General features: G+C 39.3%; 2 protein-coding genes and 1 long non-coding RNA gene across 4 annotated transcripts; all 3 read right to left on the bottom strand.

The window, feature by feature from the left end:
• Positions 1-10,007: 10,007 nt before the first annotated feature.
• LOC122004397 lies at positions 10,008-10,916 on the bottom strand. The gene has a single exon (XM_042559290.1). The coding sequence runs from the start codon at positions 10,914-10,916 to the stop codon at positions 10,008-10,010; it is 909 nt and encodes a 302-aa protein (XP_042415224.1).
• A 2,552-nt stretch (positions 10,917-13,468) lies between these two features.
• LOC122005911 lies at positions 13,469-16,816 on the bottom strand. Of its 2 annotated transcripts, XR_006118574.1 has the most exons (5): positions 16,502-16,816; positions 15,108-15,160; positions 14,924-14,997; positions 14,110-14,261; positions 13,469-13,707 (listed from the first exon to the last, which is right to left on the bottom strand). It is a non-coding gene; the product is annotated as an uncharacterized LOC122005911 (long non-coding RNA). The 2 variants fall into 2 exon arrangements; XR_006118575.1 differs by having other exon boundaries at positions 14,110-14,997.
• Positions 16,817-17,536: 720 nt separating this feature from the next.
• On the bottom strand, positions 17,537-20,254 carry LOC122004396 (receptor-like protein EIX2). The gene has a single exon (XM_042559289.1). The coding sequence runs from the start codon at positions 20,252-20,254 to the stop codon at positions 17,537-17,539; it is 2,718 nt and encodes a 905-aa protein (XP_042415223.1).
• Positions 20,255-20,891: the final 637 nt, after the last annotated feature.

Here is a 20,891-nt window from a genome sequence, read left to right as displayed (position 1 = left end):
TTGATGCCCGAGTCCGATCGGCCAACCGCACCTGAGCACATGATCACTATGAAGGGGCCCCTAGCCGAGATGTGGGCCGACGCTCGGGCACGTGTCGCGATGATTCCACTCGGCAATCTGGCCAATAGCCACATGCAACAGGCCACTGGGGTAAGTGTGTTTTCTTCCGAAATTTTTTATGCCATAATTCCGATCGGCTATTAACATTCCTATTCATGCCAGAGATGGGTAGAGGAGATCGCTGTCTCCAATCGTCTGGCCATGGTGGACGAAGAGTTAAAAAGGTTGAAGGCTTCGGGCGGCCCGTCCGGCTCCCAAGGCCCCTCATACGCCGAGCTGCAGAAAGAGCTCAAGAGGACCCAAGATCTGTTGGCGGCTGAGCAAAAGAAGACGGCCGACCAGACCCATACTCTGCCCGAACTCCAACGACAAGTCAAATCACTGGACCGAAAAATAAGTCTGGCAACCGATCGGAAGAAAACGGCTATCGCCGATCTAGAGAAGAAAAATGTCGAGGCTCGGGGCCTAGACCAGCGAGTCAAAGAGATGATGGAGCAACTGGACGGCGAGAAGGCGAGCCGCTCGGCCGAGGCGATTAAACATAAGAATGAACTGAAGACTTTGTAGGAGTCTCTCGAAGCTTCCCAAACTGCCTTCAAGGAATATCAAGAGGCGGAACCCGGTCGAGTTGCAGCCCTGAGGCTGAAGCACATCCGCTCGACCGAATTTTCAGAAAAAATATGCGAGCGGATGTATACTGCTTTTGAGCTTGCCATCACCGCCACGACGGACTATCTGAAGTCCAAGGGTCAGCTCCCTGACTCCGCCAGCATCCCGGCCCAAGACTATGCGGCGCTCCTTAGCAACATCCCTAAGGACCTTTATGATTTTCTGGAATAGAAGTCTAATAATTCGGTCGTTCGGCCAAAAACTTCCTTTTTTGTAATTCGGCTGCTCGGCCTTGATTTCTCTAATTTCAATGAAAAATTTTATCTTTGTGCAACTTCGGTTTTACTTTGCATGCTTGTGGGTGATTGGTCGAAGCCTATGACACACAACTCGGCCAACTAGGCCTCCCGAGCAGGCGTAGGTGGCATACGATTTGTCACTACTTTCCCTTGCCGCTTATCTTCAAGCGTCTTTCATTCCGGCCGGAGGGTTTATAGTCGCCGGTCCGACTCTCGATATTTAACGTCGAAGCTCGACGGTCTTCCGGCCGGAGGGTTTATAGTCGTCGGTCCGACTCTCGATATTTAACATCGGAGCTCGACGGTCTTCCGACCGGGGGGTTTATAGTCGCCGGTCCGACTCTCGATATTTAACGTCGGAGCTCGACGGTCTTCCGGTCGGAGGGTTTATAGTCGCCGGTCCGACTCTCGATATTTAACGTCAGAGCTCGACGGTCTTCCGGCTGGAGGGTTTATAGTCGCTGGTCCGACTCTCGATATTTAACGTCAGAGCTCGACGGTCTTCCGGCCGGAGGGTTTATAGTCGCCGATCCGACTCTCGATATTTAACGTCGGAGCTCGACGGTCTTCCGGCCGGAGGATTTATAGTCGTCGGTCCGACTCTAGATATTTAACGTCGGAGCTCGACGCTCTTGCGGCCGGAGGGTTTATAGTCGCCGGTCCGACTCTCGATATTTAACGTCGGAGCTCGACGGTCTTCCGGCCGGGGGGTTTATAGTCGACGGTCCGACTCTCGATATTTAACGTCGAAGCTCGACGGTCTTACGGCCGGAGGGTTTATAGTCGCAGGTCCGACTCTCGATATTTAACGTCGGAGCTCGACGGCCTTCAAGGCTAATTTCAACACGGATGATATACGCCCTGCCGAGCGGCAAATAATTCCAAATGAGTTTCATCACTTTGCTTCCTGCATTAAAAGGACACAGGCGACCAAGACATACATAAAATGCATTACATCGGCGCACCTCTCACCCAGCTCGGTACGGCTAGAGATGATTTGCGCTTCATGGTCGATCCAGCTGCCGTCCGTCTTCATCCTCCAAATAATAGGGACCCGAGCGGAGCTTTTCGATGACTTTGAAGGGGCCCGCCCAATGAGCCTCTAGCTTGCCAACGTCCCCGACCGGCTTTACTTTCTTTCACACTAGGTCGCCGACCTGGAATGCTCTAGGGATCACGCGGCGGTTATAGTTTTGCTTCATTCTCTGGCGGTATGCCATCAGCCGGACGGACGCCTTGGCTCGCTCTTCATCGATCAAGTCCAACTCCATGTTCCTTCGCTCGGCTTGCGCCTTCTGTTTCTGTTGCTCCACGAGCTTAGCTGCTCTTGCCTCGATTAGAGCGTCGAGCTCCTCCTGGGAGAGCATCATGGTGTGAGGTCGTCCAGCTTCGTCCATCTCGTCCACTCGGATGCAGGTGCGTTCCCACAGACGGCGTCAATTTGATCCTGTCCGAACGCTGAGTCGACGTACGTTGGGGACGTGGCGCTCTCCTCTATCTCCAACCAGCTACACAAATCTCCGGCGAACCTGCAAAGTCGGTAGGATCCGCGACTCGGCTAGAGGAGTCAGGAAGAGGAAAACAATGAAGTGGCTCCAAGAGAGATCTCGTACCTCCGGTGAAGTTTGTGGGCTCTTATATAGAGCTCTAGGGAGCTTGTGCACACACGAGGCATACGTGTCCTTTACCACCTCGGTATGGGCTTACGGAGCATGCACGACACCATCTTTCTGATCAGTACCTCTCGATGGGACAGCAGAACCTTGGTCGTATGATTTCGTATGGCTCGTCGAATATCCTGTTGTCAAAGATGTTCCCCAATGTCCTTGTCTTTTTCCCGGCGTCCATTCGCTCGGCGGGCATCGATCGGCCGGGCGTGAGTATCGGTCGGCGGAAGATTCACTCCATCACGTGCTCGGTGGGATTCCGGCATTCGCTTTACGTCTCGGCGGACCACCGTGGCGTGGCCGACTCTCCGTCGGGTTGTCTTCATTCGCCGGACCGTTCGGTCGAGCCAACCCTTATCGCTCGGATGGACCTCGTGTTGACCCTTTTGACCCGACCGTGGGCTCCCCACAAGGTCCCGTCCTTGCCGGATCACTGCGTGGGGCGGGGACCCTGTGGGGAGCAACATAGGTCATCTGGCGGATAAGGTCGACGGCCGGCAATCAAAGACAACCCGGCGGGAGTCGGGTTTCCGACGCTCACGGTGACCATGAATGAACGGTCTCGGCCGAGCACGTGATGGAGTGAAATCTTCCCGGTCGGACCGATGCCGACGCTTGGCTCGGGAAAAAAGAGACAAGGACATTGAGGCATCTTCGACAACGGGCATGTTCGACGACTGCCATACGCAGAATCATACGGGTCCCATCGAGAGGTACTGATGTGGTGTGCGTGTGAGGTATGAAGGACACCACCTGGAGCTCTATATAAGAGCCCACAAACTTCACCGTACGGATCTCTCATCCTTGGAGCCACTTCATTGTTTTCCTCTTGCTGACGAGCGTCGGAGGTCGTCGCCGGGAACCCCTTCCGAGATTTGCGTAGCTGGTTGGAGATAGAGGAGAGTGTCATGTCCCCAGCGTCCGTCGACTCAGCGTTCGGACAGGATCAGATGACTTGAAAAATACACGGGTTGCTATTCTTTTCCCTCCTGCCTCACTAGCATTGAGCCTACAACATGCTCATTTGCTGAAAGATAAACCTGTTAGTTAGAGCCCTAGAGCCAATCATTTGATGATTGTTGTATGAACTCGTTGTATCATATTCTTGTATATATAAATAAAGGTATTTGTTTTGTTTATTATACTTACTTGTATTGGTGCCAAATAACTAAGTATAATAGCGTCCTTGAGTAGAAGGTTCTTACCTATATCAATCGATTGGTTGAATCGATAGTGAGATGATATAGGGAACACTACTCTTAATCATTCATAGTCGAGTATTAACATTCAGGGACAATGTTAATGCGACGAGACTAGCATGTAGGTCAACTCGATGACTTGATTTCACAAGTCATGGATATAGAGATATCAAGTTGACACATGGGTATGCATTAGAGAATGTATACTGAATGACCCGCCATGAGAAAGTATCATGGATCATTATATGAGTGTCATATACTTTCTCATGTGGCTATTAGTATGACTACTAGTCCTTGGACCTGAAGTCACCATGGTTCCATACATAAGGTGTTACGTACTTTGGCTTCGTCAAACGTCACCCGTAACTGGGTGGACTATAAAGGCGATTACTAGGTATGTAACAAATTATGTGGAGGGATGTGAGTGATGCAGATGGGATCTATCCCTCCTATATGACGGGAGTGACATCAATATTCTTGATAGAGTGAGACCACTAAGTGCATGGTCATGTCCAAATGAGTCAATATGAGATATTGAGCTCATTTGATTGAGTGAGTCTACTTGGGATTCAAGATTTAGATTGATTAGAGGATGACACGATCTATGCCTCACATTGATCAATCTAGATGTCAAGGATAGAAGGACACTTGTCATATATTGTGAGGAGTCACAATTAGTAGTCACAAGGTGATGTTGGATCTCAACATTCTTGTAACTTGGGTAGTAATGATGTGTTGCTAGATACCGCTCATTACTTATGCTTCTAAATGGGTTTAGGAGCATTGCCAACGTTACAAGAACCTATAGGGTCACACACAAAAGGACAATTAGATGGAGATTTGGTTCATTTGATGAACCTAAAGGATTAGGTTCATGTTATGAACCAAATTGGATTAAGAGCAATCCAAATTATTTTAATTAAGTTGGACTCAATTTGGTTCATATATTAAGTGAGTCTAATTTGGACTTAGACTCATTTAATTAATTTAATTCAATGAATAAAGATCGTTAAATTAAAATTGACTTGAACCAATGGTTAGATTAGATCGACCAAGGGAGAGAAGTGGTCAAGTTTGACTTGACATAAGTAGGAAGATGAAGAGTCAAGTTTTGACTTGGCTTTGACTTAACCAATGCCACATCATCAAGGCTTCTTCATTTGGTCAAGTTTGACTTGACCAAATGCCACCTCATGAGAGTTACCAAGAGTGGTGACTCTTGATATTCCATGGGGGTTACAAGCCTTGTAGTGGCCGACCACTTAAAGAAGAAATTTAGTGCATTTTGTGTGCTAATTGATTTCATCTTCTTCCTCCCCTCAAGCTCTCATCTTCTTCTCCCTCTCCTCCACCTCCTTGGCCGAAACTTCTAAGGGTGATAGCACACCTTTTAGTTGTTTTCTCCATCATTTGTTCGTGTGGATACACATAGAGGAGTATCTACTTTGATACTCTCGAGATCCGGCGAACCTTGGACGAGCGGGATACGCGAAGGGCATCGCTTCAAGGGTAAACTCTTCTCCTTCGTAGATCTAGTGTAGATCTAGGTTAGAAAACTCATACTCGAAGATTTTACGAAATTTTATTCTTCGCACGGATCCGGTGGCGGGGGATTTCGAGGTTTTCGCAACGTAAAAAGCGATTTTTGCGGCCCGAAAAATCCAACAAAACCCATAAGGTTTCTCCTACTATAGGCTTAGCTAACATAAGTAGGGTTAACAAGTAATCTTTTAATTCTCAAAATGCGTATTCACATTCTTCAGCCCATTGAAATTTATTGGCCTTTCGAAGTATCTTGAAGAAATGAAAACTTTGGTCGGCTGAGCAGGAGATGAAGCGGGATAACGCAGTGATTCGCCCAGTTAGCCTTTGAGCTTCTTTCATATTACATGGGGGCTCCATATCCTGGATCGCTCGGACTTTGTTGGGGTTTGCTTCTATCCCTCGCTCAGTCACCATATAGCCCAAGAATTTGCCACTTCTGGCTCCAAACAAGCATTTGTCAGGATTGAGCTTAAGTCTATATTGCCTCAAGGTTCGGCATGTTTCCTCTACATCTCTGCACAAATCAACAGCCTGAGGTGATTTAATTAAGATATCATCCACATATACCTCCATATTTCTCCCTATCTGTTTCTGAAAGACTTTGTTCATGAGCCTCTAATAGGTCGCCCCTGCATTCTTTAGTCCAAAAGACATAACCATATAACAATATGTACCTTCAGCTGTAATAAAACTAACATTTTCTTGATCCTCCTTAGCCAGAGGTACTTGATGATAGCCCTGGTAGGCATCTAGCATACAAATGTATTCACATCCTGCTGTAGAGTCCACCACTTGATCAATGTGCGACAGAGGATAGTAATCTTTTGGACAAGCTTTGTTGAGGTCCTGAAAGTCAATACACACTCTCCACTTATTTCCTGGTTTAGGTACTAGGATGACGTTGGCTAACCAGCTGGGAAATTGCACTTCTCTAATATATCCTGCCTCCAGTAGCTTATCCACTTCTTTCTTGATGATCTGGTTTTGGTCGGCCCCAAAATCTCTTTTCTTTTGCTTGACAGGACTAGCATCAGGATAAACATGTAATGAATGTTCCATTACAAGAGGGGAAATACCTGTGACCACCTTGGGAGTCCATGTGAACATGTCGTTGTTCCGGCTCAAATATTGTATCAACTCAGTTTTGAGTGGAGGATCCAAGTCGGCCACCACATAAGTCATAGCTTCTGCTCGCCCAGTTTGTATTTGTACCTCCTCCTTTTCTTCTTATATCAAACTGGGTGGTTTCTCCTGGATAGCATTAACCTCCATCCTCTGAATTTTACGAGCGACATTAGCCTCCGTTCAAATGATTTCCACATAGCACTTTCATGCGAGTAATTGATCTCCTCAGACTTCTCCTACTTGGTCATCAACGGGGAACTTCACCTTCTGGCAGAAAGTAGAAACGACTGCCCGAAACTCGTTCAAAGTCGCCCGACCCAATATAACATTATACGCAGAAGCTGCATCTGTTGGTTGGTCCTAGGAAGATCGTACCGATTCCACTGTACAAAAATGTTATACAAGTGTCGAACCTTTCCTAACAACCTATTGTGTTCTTTAGAAATTAAATTCGGAATCACAAACGGAACTTAACATTATTGATTCCTAATTTAACTTATTTGTTCTTAATAGTTTAGACTTGGATCACAAACGATGCTTAACATTATTGATCCAAATCCACCTATGTTATAAATTTAATTAAATATTAATTTCTAAAATTGGCTTCCAGGACTGTATGGCGAGGAACTAGGCCTTCTTGGGTATGGGATCATCCACCACCGCCTAGACAAAGCCTTTTAAAGAAATCAAATATTTAATTTCCTTATATAACTCTAGGTTTAACCAAAAGGAATAATCTAATCACAAATTCGAAAAACAAAACAAAAGAAACACAACTTCGAATATCTAATCCAAAAATCTAGAATCATATGCCTCTTGTGTTTGGAATTCATACAAAGAAAAACTAGCATGATGCGGAAAATAATTACTAGTTATACCTTTTTTTGTATATAACGACCTCTTGATCTTCTACCGTAATCCTCTTCTTATCTCGAACGTTGTGTGGGCAACGATCTACCGAGATGAGAACCACCCAAGTCCTTCTTCCTCACCAAGTTTTGGCCACCAAGACTCCTCCAAGGATGTAGAGGTTCGGCCACCACCACTAAGCTCCAAGGGATGCAAGAAACAAAGTCTCCTTTCTCTCCTTCTTCTCCAAGCAATATTCGGCCACCTTCCAAGCTCCAAAGGATGAAGAGTTTCGGCCAAGGAGAAGAAATAAAAAAAGAGAAGGGAGAACTAGAAGCGTCGACCACGCCACCAAGGAAGAGAGGGAGAAAAAATAGAATAGAGTTATTAGCTATGAAGGCACCCCTACCCCCTCTTTTATAATCCTTAGTCTTGGCAAATAAGGAAAATTTAAATAAAAAATTTCCTTATTACTTTGCCATGAAAAGGATAATTTAATTAATTAAAACTTATTTCCTTTTCTTAAAATAATATGGTTGGCCACCTCATAATCCCAAACAAGGAAAGTTTTAACAAGAATTAAGACTTCCTAATTTGTTTCTGGAAATTTTAAAATAAAAATTTCTCTAATAATTTATCCCTTCATGTTGGTTATAAAAGGAAATTTTATAAATTAAAATCTTTCTTTTAAACATGTGGATGATTTCCAAAAAGGAAAGTTATTTTTAAAATTAAAATCTCCTTTCAATCTACAAATAAGGAAAGATATCAAATCTTTTCTTAATCCTTTGTAGAAACTTATAAAAGGAAAAAATTTATAATTTTAAAACTCTCTTTTAAATCATGAACATGGTTACAAAAAAGGAAAGTTTTATTAAAATTAAAATCTTCCTTTCAATCTACAAATAAGGAAAGATATCAAATCTTTTCTTAATCTTTTGTAGAAAGCTATAAAAGGAAAGATTTAAATTTTAAACTCTCTTTTAAAACCATGGAATCCACATAAGAAAATTTTAAAAAATAAAATCCTTTTAATTTTATTATGGTCGGCCACCTAAGCTTGGGCTCAAGCTAGGGTCGGCCACCACTTGGTTCATCCAAGGATTAACTTGGTCGGCCCCTTGCTTGGGCTCCAAGCAAGGCTTGGCCGGTCACCTTAGGATGGGTATAAAGGTGGGTATAGGTGGGTATAATACTTTATAAATAAGAGGCTACGATAGGGACCGAGAGGAGGAATTGGTTTTGGTCTCCCGATGAAATTAAGCTTCCCGTGTTCGCCCCGAACACCCAACTTAATTTCATCAATAATAATTCATACCACTAGAATTATTATTGAACTACCGCACCAATCTCAAATTACATTTTGGGCTCCTTCTTATTATGAGTGTGTTATTCTCCCTGTGTTTAAGATGTCGAATGCCCACTAATTAAATGAGTTACTAACAACTCTCTTTAATTAATATCTTAGTCCAAGAGTAGTACCACTCAACCTTATTGTCATGTCGGACTAAGTCCACCTACAGGATTTAACATGACAATTTTTATGAGCTCCTCTTGGGGGCATTATCAACATAGATTACTAGGACATAGTTTCCTTCTATAATCAACAACACACAATATAAGTAATATCATTCCCCAACTTATCGGCCCTTTTTATTTATCGAGCTAAATCTCACCCTTTGATAAGTCAAAGAAATAAATACTAAATATATGTGCTTGTTATTATATTAGGATTAAGAGCACACACTTCTATAATAACTAAGGTTTTGTTCTTTTATTAAATCAGTATAAAAAGAACTTACCTTAAATGGTCCTACTCAATACACTTAGAGTGTACTAGTGTAATTTATTAGTCAAGATAAACTAACACCTAATTACACTACGACTATTCCAACGGTTTGTTCCTTTCCATCTTAGTCGTGAGCAACTGTTTTTAATTTATAAAGAACTGATAACATGATCTTCTGTGTGTGACACCACACACCATGTTATCTACAATATAAATTAATTAAACAATTACACTTAACAAATAAATGTAGATATTGACCAATGTGATTCTTTTATTTCTAAATAAATGTTTATACAAAAGCTAGGCTTTTAGTATATATTTTAACAGCATCCACCACCATGAAATAAGATCTCCTGGTTCTCATCAAGGGCTCTTCTCCCAGAGAGATGGCCAATTTTATCTGGTCAAGCGGTTAAACTTCATTGCCAGTAAAACCATAAAGGGGAGTTACCATGGGTTGTAGCTCGCTTAGGTCTATCTACAATTGATCAAAAACCTTTTTGAAAATAATATTGACAGAGCTACCGGTATCAATAAAAGTATGGGAAATATTATAGTTAGCTATGACTGCTTTTATTATAAGAGCATCGTCATGGGGTACTTCCACTCCCTCCAAATCTTTAGGACCAAAACTGATCTCCGGTCCCGCTACCTTTTCGGTGTTGCATCCCGCTGCATGGATCTGCAGTCGCCGAGCGTGTGCCTATCTCTCCCGATTAGAATCGCCATTAGTAGGCCCGCCCGTTATCATATTAATGTTTCCTTGGGCGGCGTTGCTCCGATTTTCTTCCTGTCGAGCAATCGCTATCTCGGGCTGTGCTGGTTCATGCGCCCAAGATGGCCCACCCGGCAATTGTAATATCCCCTATTGTGTTTCAGTCGCCGGATATTCCCTCTTAGGAGGATTGTTATGCCTCTGGTAGGGATGTCGGTTGGGAGATCGCCGACGATAATGATTGTTGTTGGTTCTCTGGTTTCTTAGGGCAAAGCAATTTTCAGTGTAGTGAGTACCCGACATATGATAGGTACACCATCTTCGAGGGGCTTCTTGTGGCATCTCCACATGTTGGACTGCTTCCGGTCTTCGCTCAGGCTGGCGAGGTGGAGGGGGAGCTCCACGATGCCCCCTTGGCGGATGAACAGGAGCTACAACTCCCTCGTGGACTGTGGTTGAGACAGGCACTGTAATTTCCTTCTTGCGAGCTGCTTGAGCTTCTTCAACGTTAAAAAATTCAGTAGCTCGCTCAATCAACAAATCAAAATTGGTTGGGGGATTGCCCACTAAGTCCTTGAAAAAATCGTTATCGTTGAGGCCTTGAGAGAAAGCACTCACCAATATTTCTGTAGTAGCATTAAGAACATCGATAGATACCTGATTAAACCTCTTGATATATGCTCTGATGCTTTCCTTAGATCCTTGTTTGATAGAGAAATGACTCCAAGGGGTCTTATGATATCTTCGGTTGCTAGAGAAGTGATGTAGAAATACTTTACGGAAATCCTTGAAGCGTCGAAAAGAGTCCTCTGGTAAGCGTTTAAACCATCTTTGAGTTACTCCACCAAGGGTGGTGAGGAATATTCGACATTTTACCCCATCAGAACATTGCTGTAGCGGAGAGGCGTTCTCAAATTTAGCAAGATGGTCCTCTGGGTCTGTAGTCCCAGAGTATTCCCCAACATTCAAATTCTGATAACGCTTTGGCAATGGGTCATCAAGAACTCTTTGAGAGAATGGAGTAACAATTCTTTCGGGAGAGCTATCACTGGTCACCATTTTTCCTTTACACTTTTCCTTTACTGGCGCTTCATCAGAGGACTCTTGCAACACCGGCTTTCATCCTCCTTGTTCCATGAGAGGGCGGAAAAATGCTCGAGGATGTCTAGTGGGGGAAACAGGGATAGGGGGTATATAAGCCACATCATCTTCTTCCATACCTCTATTTTTGCAGATCTGTAGTTGAGATCGCTGAATTTATTGCTACCAGCAAGGTACCTCCCGTATTAGCCTACTGTTGCTGTTGTTGTTGTAATGCCTTCTGGACCCTGAAGTTGATGAGTAATTCCAGGTTTTCTTAGGTCAGAGTAATAGTGTTAGGTTTTCCAGTGTCCTCCATTACGTAGTCTCAGATTCAGGTAATAGAATTCCCACAGACGGCGCCAAATTTGATCTTGTCTGAGAGCTTGCGAAATGAAGCACTGAGCATCGATGGGGGATGGCGAATTCTGATACGGATGAACAAGAGAAGATCTGAGAAAACCACAGTGGACCTCACTGACGTTCAAATACAAGACAATCGGTCCGAGAAAACCAAAGCAGATCTTATGAATGATACCTTCACAAAAGGGAACTCCGGTGAAGTGACTCCGGGGATCAGCGGAAACTCTGCAATCCGGTGGATGAGATAATCTTGTCTCCCTGCACACAATGAGACCAACCGATAAAGCGTTAGTGACCTAAGACCGGGGTGGGAATCCTTGGCTAAGCCCTCCGACACTCAAGTTAGTCTCTGGCGAGAAGAAGAAGAAGCAAGTATGAAAAATAGGATTTAATCTGGATGCAATGCGTATGTTTGCCTACCTTGCCAGTGGAGAGGATTTCCCTTTTTATTCCACCTCACCTAACCTCCACAGTCATGAGGTGGACCCCGGTTTGTTAAAGTTTGTTAAGAGATGACGTAAGCCAGAACTATCATAATAGTTTAAGGACTTTGTTTCTTACCCCAGATGTACCTTCTTTGTCGTTTAGCATACCTGCGGAGAATTCTAGAAGATATTTATTACCAAATTGATTAAGCTGTTACATGATTGTATATTGTTATGATTCACCTGTTACATATACTTGATTAGTCACATAAACTTATTTTGTATATATGCAAAATACATTCTGTCTGTATTAGTCTCAGTCAGCATTCTATACTTGATCAATTATTTATACCCGACCAAGACTTCATTATAAAAAATGTGAAATCAAAGAATGTAAAGATTTAGTAGTAGGATTTCCATTTAACGAGAACGCAAGATTACTCCAAAATAAATTAATAAATAAGTTAGTGATTTATGAAAGGGAAAGGGAAAAGTGATAATTATTATTATTGTTTAAAAATAGATTTAACTTTGAAATGTATTGAGACCTTCTTTGTTATAGAATGATTTTATACTGATTAAATCACTGTTATTTTTTTCCTCTTATTTATAAAAATACTTCTAAAAGAATGTGTATTATATCCGTACATGTAAGAGTCAAATTTTGAAGTATTATTATATTGAAATTGCAAGATATAAATCAAATTTTTATTCCTTTAATTCTAAACATTTTTATTTTGATAAATTAATAGGGACTTATATTTTATTATTATTATTATTTGAATATAAATATGTTTATTAAAAAATCCATTATTGTCTATCTTAAGTCTGGAATGAAAAAGGTGAGAATTTTTTTTTAAAATAATATCAAAGTCCTAATCTTTTTCTGCCTAGGGCCTCAAGTAGACTTGAGCCAGCAATGTCTAGCCTCTATATGAAGAAGTTACGTGCAAGTGAATATTTAAAAGAAGCAATCATGAATGAGATAGATGATAATGAAATAATTGATATCCCTAAGATCCTTGTTTGGATTTAAACTCATTAATTCGCTGATTCAAGTTCTTTGAATGATTTCTTGCTTTTGATGCTTAACTACTAGTCAATGTTGAGAAAGCTTTCGACAAAATTGATCACTGACTTGACAAATGATAGATTTTATAGGGGAATAAAATTGTCTTTCATAATTGGCAAAGACATACAGTCGGTCTTTATTATATAGGTGATCAAATAAGTAGAAGGAAAGAACATAGATGAAAATTACATACAATGTAATGTGAAATATTATCATGACAAATAGAGAAATAATAGAGAGCAATTTACTAGTAGAATTTTCTTGATTTACTTCATATATTCATAGAAGTCGTAGATAGATAATTATCAAAATAGATGCACGTAAAGTAAAATAGTACTATTTTACTTCGCCTTATCATAAAAGTCGTACATATGAAAAATAGTGAAGTCTTTGACCGGTGCAAGGAGAAAAAATCGGTTCAGCGGTGGACCGATGCCGAAGTAAAAAAAAAATCTTTTACTTCGTTGGTTTTGTAATGTGCCGAAATAATAGATGATATGTAACTTCACAGTTTACATTTATTACCGAAGTAAATATATTCTATAACTTCATCATAATTTATATATGTCGAAGTATTTGACATTATGTTACTTTGTAGTTTACATTTATTGACAAAGTAATTTATTTAAACCATATAACTTGTATTGACGAATATCAATCTTACAAACAAGTTTATCCATAATTATATCCACAACTATATCCAAAAGTACATTCACAAAAGTATATCCACTGTTTACCACAAATTACATCCATAAGAATAACACTAAAATCCATAATGATCCCAAATATTTATCACAACATACACGACTTAGGTACGTTATACATACGAGTAGACAAATTCACTCCACTCATTTCTGACTTCATCAAATTGAGATTGGTTGTAATATTTGTTCTTGATTGTTTCGGTAAACTGAAATATAAAGAATACAAAATGCATTAGATTCAATCTAACTATAATTCACTAATAATATTATGATGAAAAGACCAAAAAATTATTTAAAATCTGAAAAGCATTTCTACATATCATAATTTTACAACAAAACAAACCTATCTCACAAACATCAAAAAGATTGGAGACTAAGGCATTTAAGCAAATGATATCATGTTTCTTTAATTCAAGAACAAAACTTTTAGTAATGCTCCATAGGAATCTAGGAGATTAACGGTCTAGAATCATACCTCATCTTTATCATGAGACTTCTACTTTTCTATTTAGATTTTTAGCACGGGATTAAAAGTTTCATAGAAACATCAACACGATTGGAGAATTTTATGAATTATTATGATCCTATAATTCAATATCAAAACTCACCATTTTCTCCAACTCTGGATTTTTAGATTCAACTATCTCTTTCATGTATCTCATCACACAATATCCACATTCAACAGACCCACTTTGTTACCAATATCCGGATCTCTGTGACTGTTACCAAGGCACAGGTTTTGTGTTCCACAAGAGCCTTTCTAAGGAGAAAATATGAGTGCATAACGTGGTGAAGAGACAATCTAGAATGGTTAGACAGAATATAAACATAATCGATAAACATTAAAGAATGTTTAACTAGAAAACCAAAATTAAATGAAGAATGCAAACAATTAATATAACTCTATAGAATAAGGAAAAGTAATAGGAAGTTTGAAATCCCTATCCCACAATTCCAACGATGTGGCAACCTTTGTCAAAGATTTGGCAATAAAGTTTATTACACAAGGCTAAATTTCCAATGTCTATTACAATCCCTATCTCACAATTCTAAAGATGTGACAACCTTTTTGTAACCTTTAGGTGTCTTTCTCTCTCAATTTTGATTTGCTCACATTTATTGATATTAGATCATGGTTCGAAGCTATTCTTTCAGCCATGCATAGTTCTAGTCATCAATTATAGAACATCATTCAACTGTCTATTTAACAAGGATCGGCGTTTTCTAATTTATGTAGAATGTAGCATTTTCTAATTTATGTAGAATGTAGATTTTACTCAAACCTCACATATGTAGATTTTATATAATCAAACTCGGTTAGCTTCTTGCAGATGCACACAGTTCCACATATAGATGTTTAGTTTTGAAATTGAATTACAGCGGCAAAAAAATCTTCTTGCCTTGAGATATATAACATTGTACCTTGGTCCTCAATTTGGGCAGTGGACTTTCCACTTTAAGTTGACTATTCTTGCTTCTTTTTATGAAGCCTTACTCTGTAATATAGAGATTGACATTTTTTAGATATAGAACTAGTTTCAAGGAATTCTGAAGATTAAAGAAACAGTACAAAATAAGTAGAGATGAGACTTGTATATCCTCTTACATTTGGTTGCTCCTTTGCCCTTCACCAGATCCATGGGTTACACTGCTTAATTGCTTTGCAAAAATAAGATTGTTAGATCATATATATTCAATTTTAGCAATCTCATAGACTCTCAAACTTTTTGGATTATATTAGAGAAGGATGTTTGTCCCGACAACAAAATATTGTTTAGAATAAAAGAATCAAGATTGTGGGCAAACATTCAGCAAAATACAATTTACAAGCCTCAAATTATGAATACAGTTTCATGTATAAATAAACAGCAAAAAAATCTAGTTATTAATTCTCTTACATAGCGTGAACAAGAAATATTCATGCAAGCATGTAGGAAAACAAACCCAGTTCTGACGTCCAAGTCAATGAAATTGTTAATAGAACTTCATTAATATTCTCTTTGAACCTATGACTTAAAACAACTCATTCATCAAGAAGATCACTTCCATTGTATTATTAGAGAATACTTCATCAGGCCAATAAGAATAAGATTCATGTAGATAATCCATCACTACAAATACTAAAAACACAATTATTGTAGTTACTATAGTACATCTAATACAGTGTGAAGTGGAATTCTATATCTCATTGATGTTCAGAGTGCCTTCAATACAATTTGCAAAACATATTGTTCTTCCCTAGTAGTACAATACTTTTCTGGACCTCTCCTCCTTTTAATTCACCTTCAAAATCCATCATGTAGTTTCAATTTACACATTAACAATATGCATACTATAGAGTAGAAAATTCTACTTTTTGGTTTCCCCAAAGCATTAACAATATCCACATTAAAGAGAAAATTTTACCTTAATGCCTCAAGAAGGCAATGGTAACAGTTTATACTCATGATTAGAGCCTCTGTTTGTTAACGGCAGTGCAACTCCAAAAGGATTTCTTTTTTCACTTGATGGCATGGTTGTCTTCAGATATAAATATTCGTCTATATCTTTTCTTTTCCCCTCACTATGTGATCTTAGGATGGCACTCTTGAGATTCAAATATTAATGATCCATATAACCTTACCAATAAATCTATTAGTTCTACTAGCTCCTAAAGAATCTACAATAAAAATATTTCTGTTCTCTCTAACATTCTCTAGATGCAATGATCTCAAGCCTACTAAATCAAATATATTGAAATTCCTTGCAGAACCAAGTGTAAAAAATTTATATATATATACCATTGTAACTTTGAAAATTACAATGAGGGGGAAAATGGAAGAAAAGAATGAAAGAAATAGCAGGCCATCAAACAATAATTTTCAATCAGACCACTTACTCTTAGGGAGAGGCCAATGAATTAGCAGAAATGTAATAACATAAGAATTATAAGTAAACCTCGATCTTTTGTTGCTATTAGAAAAAACTAAGTTTCGTGGAAATAATGTGATACTAATTTACCTGATCTCCATTGACAGGGATTTCACCGTAACCTTCACGAAGGTCCAGGGCCCTCACTCCACCGGACCTAGGGAGCTCGAAGAAGGTCGGGGTGGCCCAAGCAGGAATTGGAGGAGGTGACGGTGGAGTCGCGGAGGAAGGAACGATAGCAAAGAGGGGAGCGGAAGAGAGGAGCAAGGGGGAGGAGTAGAACAGTGACCTCCTCGTCGTCAGGTGCGGAATTTTGTTGGTTAACGTACCTAATTGCTGCTGGAAGAGATTGCTAGGGTTAGAGAAAAGAACAGGGTTGCGCGCACTAAGTATTTTGTTCCAAGCTAAGGTGAAATTGTTTAGTTCATCTTTTTTTTACTTTATATCTATAAATTATAAATTTAAAATTATCTTTTAATTTATCAAATACATTAGGCCGAAATAATATAATATATAAAAAAATGAAGCTTGCATTTTTTAAAATACAAAATAAAATATGTTTTTTTACTTCTGCAGTATTATCATCAAAGTTGTTTATTATATACTATTTCAAAATTATTAATTATCGAAGTAATCTATGACGAAGTAAAAAATGATTTTTCTATCAACTCATGAGAGCCTGATGATATGGAGCATGTAAATGTGCTTGAACTGCTCAATGTCTTTGGAATTCAACTATGAGGTAAAAAAAACGTAAATCAAAGGTAGTTCATAAATTTTCAAATTGAAGGAACATAGATATAGTAAATTATACCGAAATAGAATGGTGTGTAATTGACAGCATGTTCACTAATGAAACAAAATGAATGCCCAACGCCTCTAGTTGCTGCCTCTTTGATGATCTTGGAAGCCGACCGAGATGCTTAGCTAGCAGTTGGATCAGATCCAGGACTCTTAATATCCTGAATCTGATAATGGAGTCAATCACAAATGATTCATGACTTAAATATCAATATCAACTTAAATTCATTACACCAAACTTGGTCTTATATCATAAAAGCACAGGCTCTTATAACACACATAAATTCTAGAATTAATTTAGGCCTATTTAAGACTTAGTTTCCATTACATTTGCATAAACCAACCAATTATTATATCAATGAGTAAAATGTATTTGATTCTTATGCTCTTCTTAATCATAATTGCACCCATGAATCCCCAAAAGCCAAAGACAAATCCAGGAGCAAAGCCAATGAAATACCAAATTCCTCCATACTCGTCATCTTTAGACACGTACTCTTCTTTTGTGACTCTGTCATCGTTGGTTTGGTTGTCTCCAAGACATTTGATTTCAAGTGGTTCCCCACAAAGCTTAGGATTTCCCATGTAAGACAAGTTGGTGAAGGTTTGAAGTTGAGGGCCCACCGGTATTTTCCCGACAAGATTGTTGTAAGACAAGTTTAAGACAGCTAGAAAATTTAAAGCAGAGATACTCGAAGGGATTCTACTTGATAAATTATTTTTTGAAAGATCAAGTGATTCTAGTTGGCTCATAAGACCAATCTTCTCTGGTATTTGCCCTGAAAAGTAATTGGAAGATAAGTTGAGAAAGCGGAGGCCATCAAGATTTGTTAACTCTTCAGGAATCATGCCTGAGAGATTGTTATTTGAGAGGCCAATGCTCGTGACAAGTGAAAGCAAAGTAGTGAAGGTAAGTGATGAATCTTTGGCAATTATAATGAGGTTCTCTGTATAATAAAGATAACCAAGCATTTGTAGTGGTGAAGGAATTTCATAGTTCTGGTTTGTCATCATAGCTGTGAAATTACCAAAACTAGGAGGCAACAAACCAGAGAAAAGATTGTGAGAAAGATCTAGGACTTGAAGGGAAGGGATCAACGAGAGTTCTGATGGAATCCCACCGGTGAACTTATTTGACCTCAAAGAAAGGACTCTTAATGATGACAGTTCTGGTCCGATCCAACTCAGTATCTCACCTGACAGTTCATTCCAGCTAAAGTCAATAACCTCCAGTTCAAGGCATTGTTTCAATGTTGTGGGAATTCTTCCAGAGAGGTTATTGTTATTGAAGTGCAGTGATCGGAGCCCTTTTAAAAGTCCAAGTGTTCTAGGGATGTTGTCGGATAACATGTTGTTTGAAACGTCGATGATCACCAAACTCGATTTATATCTGAAGCAATCTGGGAGTGTTCCAGATAAACCATTGTTGGCAAGGTGGATAACTCGTAGATCATCTGCTGTACAAATGGAGGATGGAATACTACCATTCAGTCTGTTGTTTGACAAAGACATATATATAGCATTATCAGCCAAGCTGCTAGGAATAGGTCCAGAGAAGAAATTGTGAGAAAAGACCAAATATGCATTTGAAAGTTGCATTCTTGGTATGATGCCTTCAAATTTGTTGTAACTTAAATCCAAAGTTGATACATTCTTGAAGCATTCTAAAGAGCTCGGCAACATTCCTCTCATATCATTGTGAGAAACATTTAGGTTCATGTTCCATAAGCACAAACTCCAAAACCAATCAGGAAAAGCATCTGATATTCCATTGTTTGATATGTCTAGCTCATTTAAAATGGTTTGGTTCCGCAGCCATGGAGGAAATCTAGGTCCCAAGTTGCAAGAGCGCATTCGGATATCACTTGCTTGAAATGGAGGAAGCCAATCTGGGCTCACTTTGACTGACAAGTTGTTGTGAGATATATCCATGTAATATAAATTTGTGAGATTGGCAAAGTGGGCTTCTGTGATGTCTCCAACCAAATTGTTTGAAGATAAACTTAAGACTTCTAATGCAGACAATTTCCCCAAGGATGTTGAAACAGAGCCACTCAGTTGATTGAAACTAAGGTCCAGATCAGTTAATCTTTGAAGCCTCTCAAAATGACTCGGAAAAGGACCACTTAACTGATTGTTATTCAAGTAAAGGGAAAGAAGTTCGTTAGTTCTGCATCTTGATAGTTGTTCAAAGAATTCAACAACTCTCCCTGTTACACTGTTATTAAAGAGAGAGATTTCACTCAAGTTGCATAGGCTTCCTAAGGTATCAGGAATCGATCCACTTATGTTGTTCCAAGAGATATCGAGATATTCTAGCTGAAGGAGATTTCCAATTGAATCTGGTATCTTTCCATTAATCTGATTATCTGATAAGTCCAAACTCTGCAATGCAGTTAGATTGCCGATAGTCTCTGGTAAGCCTCCAACAATTTTATTACGAAAAAGGTACAGAGTTGACATTTTGCTCAAGTTTCCTATGCTTTTCGGTATTACACCTTCGAGATGGTTATTAAAGAGGAACAAGCCTTGTATGTTTCTGAGGTTTCCAATATTTTTTGGAATCTCTCCACTGATGTTATTAAAGCCCAGGTACAGGAACTGCACATTTCTGAGATGGACAAAAGATGCCGGGATTTTTCCAAAAATATGGTTATCAGTTAGAGATAGGTGACGTAGATGGGAGAGATTGCCAAGTTGGTAGGGAATTTCTCCTTTCAAACCACAACTCGAAAGGTCCAAGTAGTTCAATTGAGTTAAAGATCCAATCGAGCCAGGAATTTGATGGCCAGATAAGTTGTTCCCACTTATGTCTAAATACTCCAAATGCTTCAAATGAAACAATGAAGGATGCACCTCGCTTCTGTTGAAAAAAGTACCAGGATGCAAAGGATAGCGTAAAGAGAGGTCAAGTTTGATAACAAGACCTGTGATGTTGTTGCATCCTACACCTTCCCAACTGCAGCAGTCATCGCCCTTCCATGGAGATAGCCGCCTATCTACGTCAGGGAAGCCACTCCTCACGCTCAAGAGAGCCTTCATCTCCTTCTCTATGCAGAGTTGCAAAGATCCAGAGAAAAAAAAAAACAGAAATCCAGAAGAGGTAAAGAAGAAGGTTGAGTGTAGCAGCAGTAGCCATGAGATGAGATCAACGAAAACTTTAGCAACATTTTCTCCCTCTCTCTCCATTATTTAATTTGTACAAATCCATAGAAGTCGCCATTATTTCCCAACTATTTCCATTGATTTTGGAAAAGAAAAATCTAAAGATCAATTTAATTCACGATAGTGATATACATCATTCTAAGTCTTCTTTTTTTTTTTCTAAAAGAAAGATAATTGGTGAAGAATTCCTACCAAACTTGATATATCGTATAAAGACAATTGTATAGAGTCTAACTTAAACTTTAGCAATATTTATTACCTCTCTCCCTTATATAATTTAGATAAAATTATAGGAAATATATGATCCATGGAAGTTACCATCAGAATTAATTTCTTGCTTGGCTATTTCTATTGACTTTGAATAGATTTGGAAAGTAAAAAATCTACGATAGTGATATATATCATTCTAAGTTTTTTTCTTTCAAAAGAAAGATAATTGGTAAAGAAATTCCTACCAAAATAGATATATATATCGTATAGAGATAATTGTATAGAGTCTGATGTAAAATTTAGC

This window comes from Zingiber officinale, chromosome 7B, assembly GCF_018446385.1.
Source record: "Zingiber officinale cultivar Zhangliang chromosome 7B, Zo_v1.1, whole genome shotgun sequence".
Taxonomy (NCBI): Eukaryota; Viridiplantae; Streptophyta; class Magnoliopsida; order Zingiberales; family Zingiberaceae; genus Zingiber; species Zingiber officinale.
The sequence above is the reverse complement of the archived record's forward strand: the minus strand, read 5'-3'. Positions and strand labels throughout refer to the sequence as shown.

Bases quoted from the DNA above. Each gene is read 5' to 3' on its own strand.
- LOC122004397 (XM_042559290.1), bottom strand. From the start codon at position 10,916: ATGGTGACCAGTGATAGCTCTCCCGAAAGAATTGTTACTCCATTCTCT.
- LOC122004396 (XM_042559289.1), bottom strand. From the start codon at position 20,254: ATGAAGGCTCTCTTGAGCGTGAGGAGTGGCTTCCCTGACGTAGATAGG.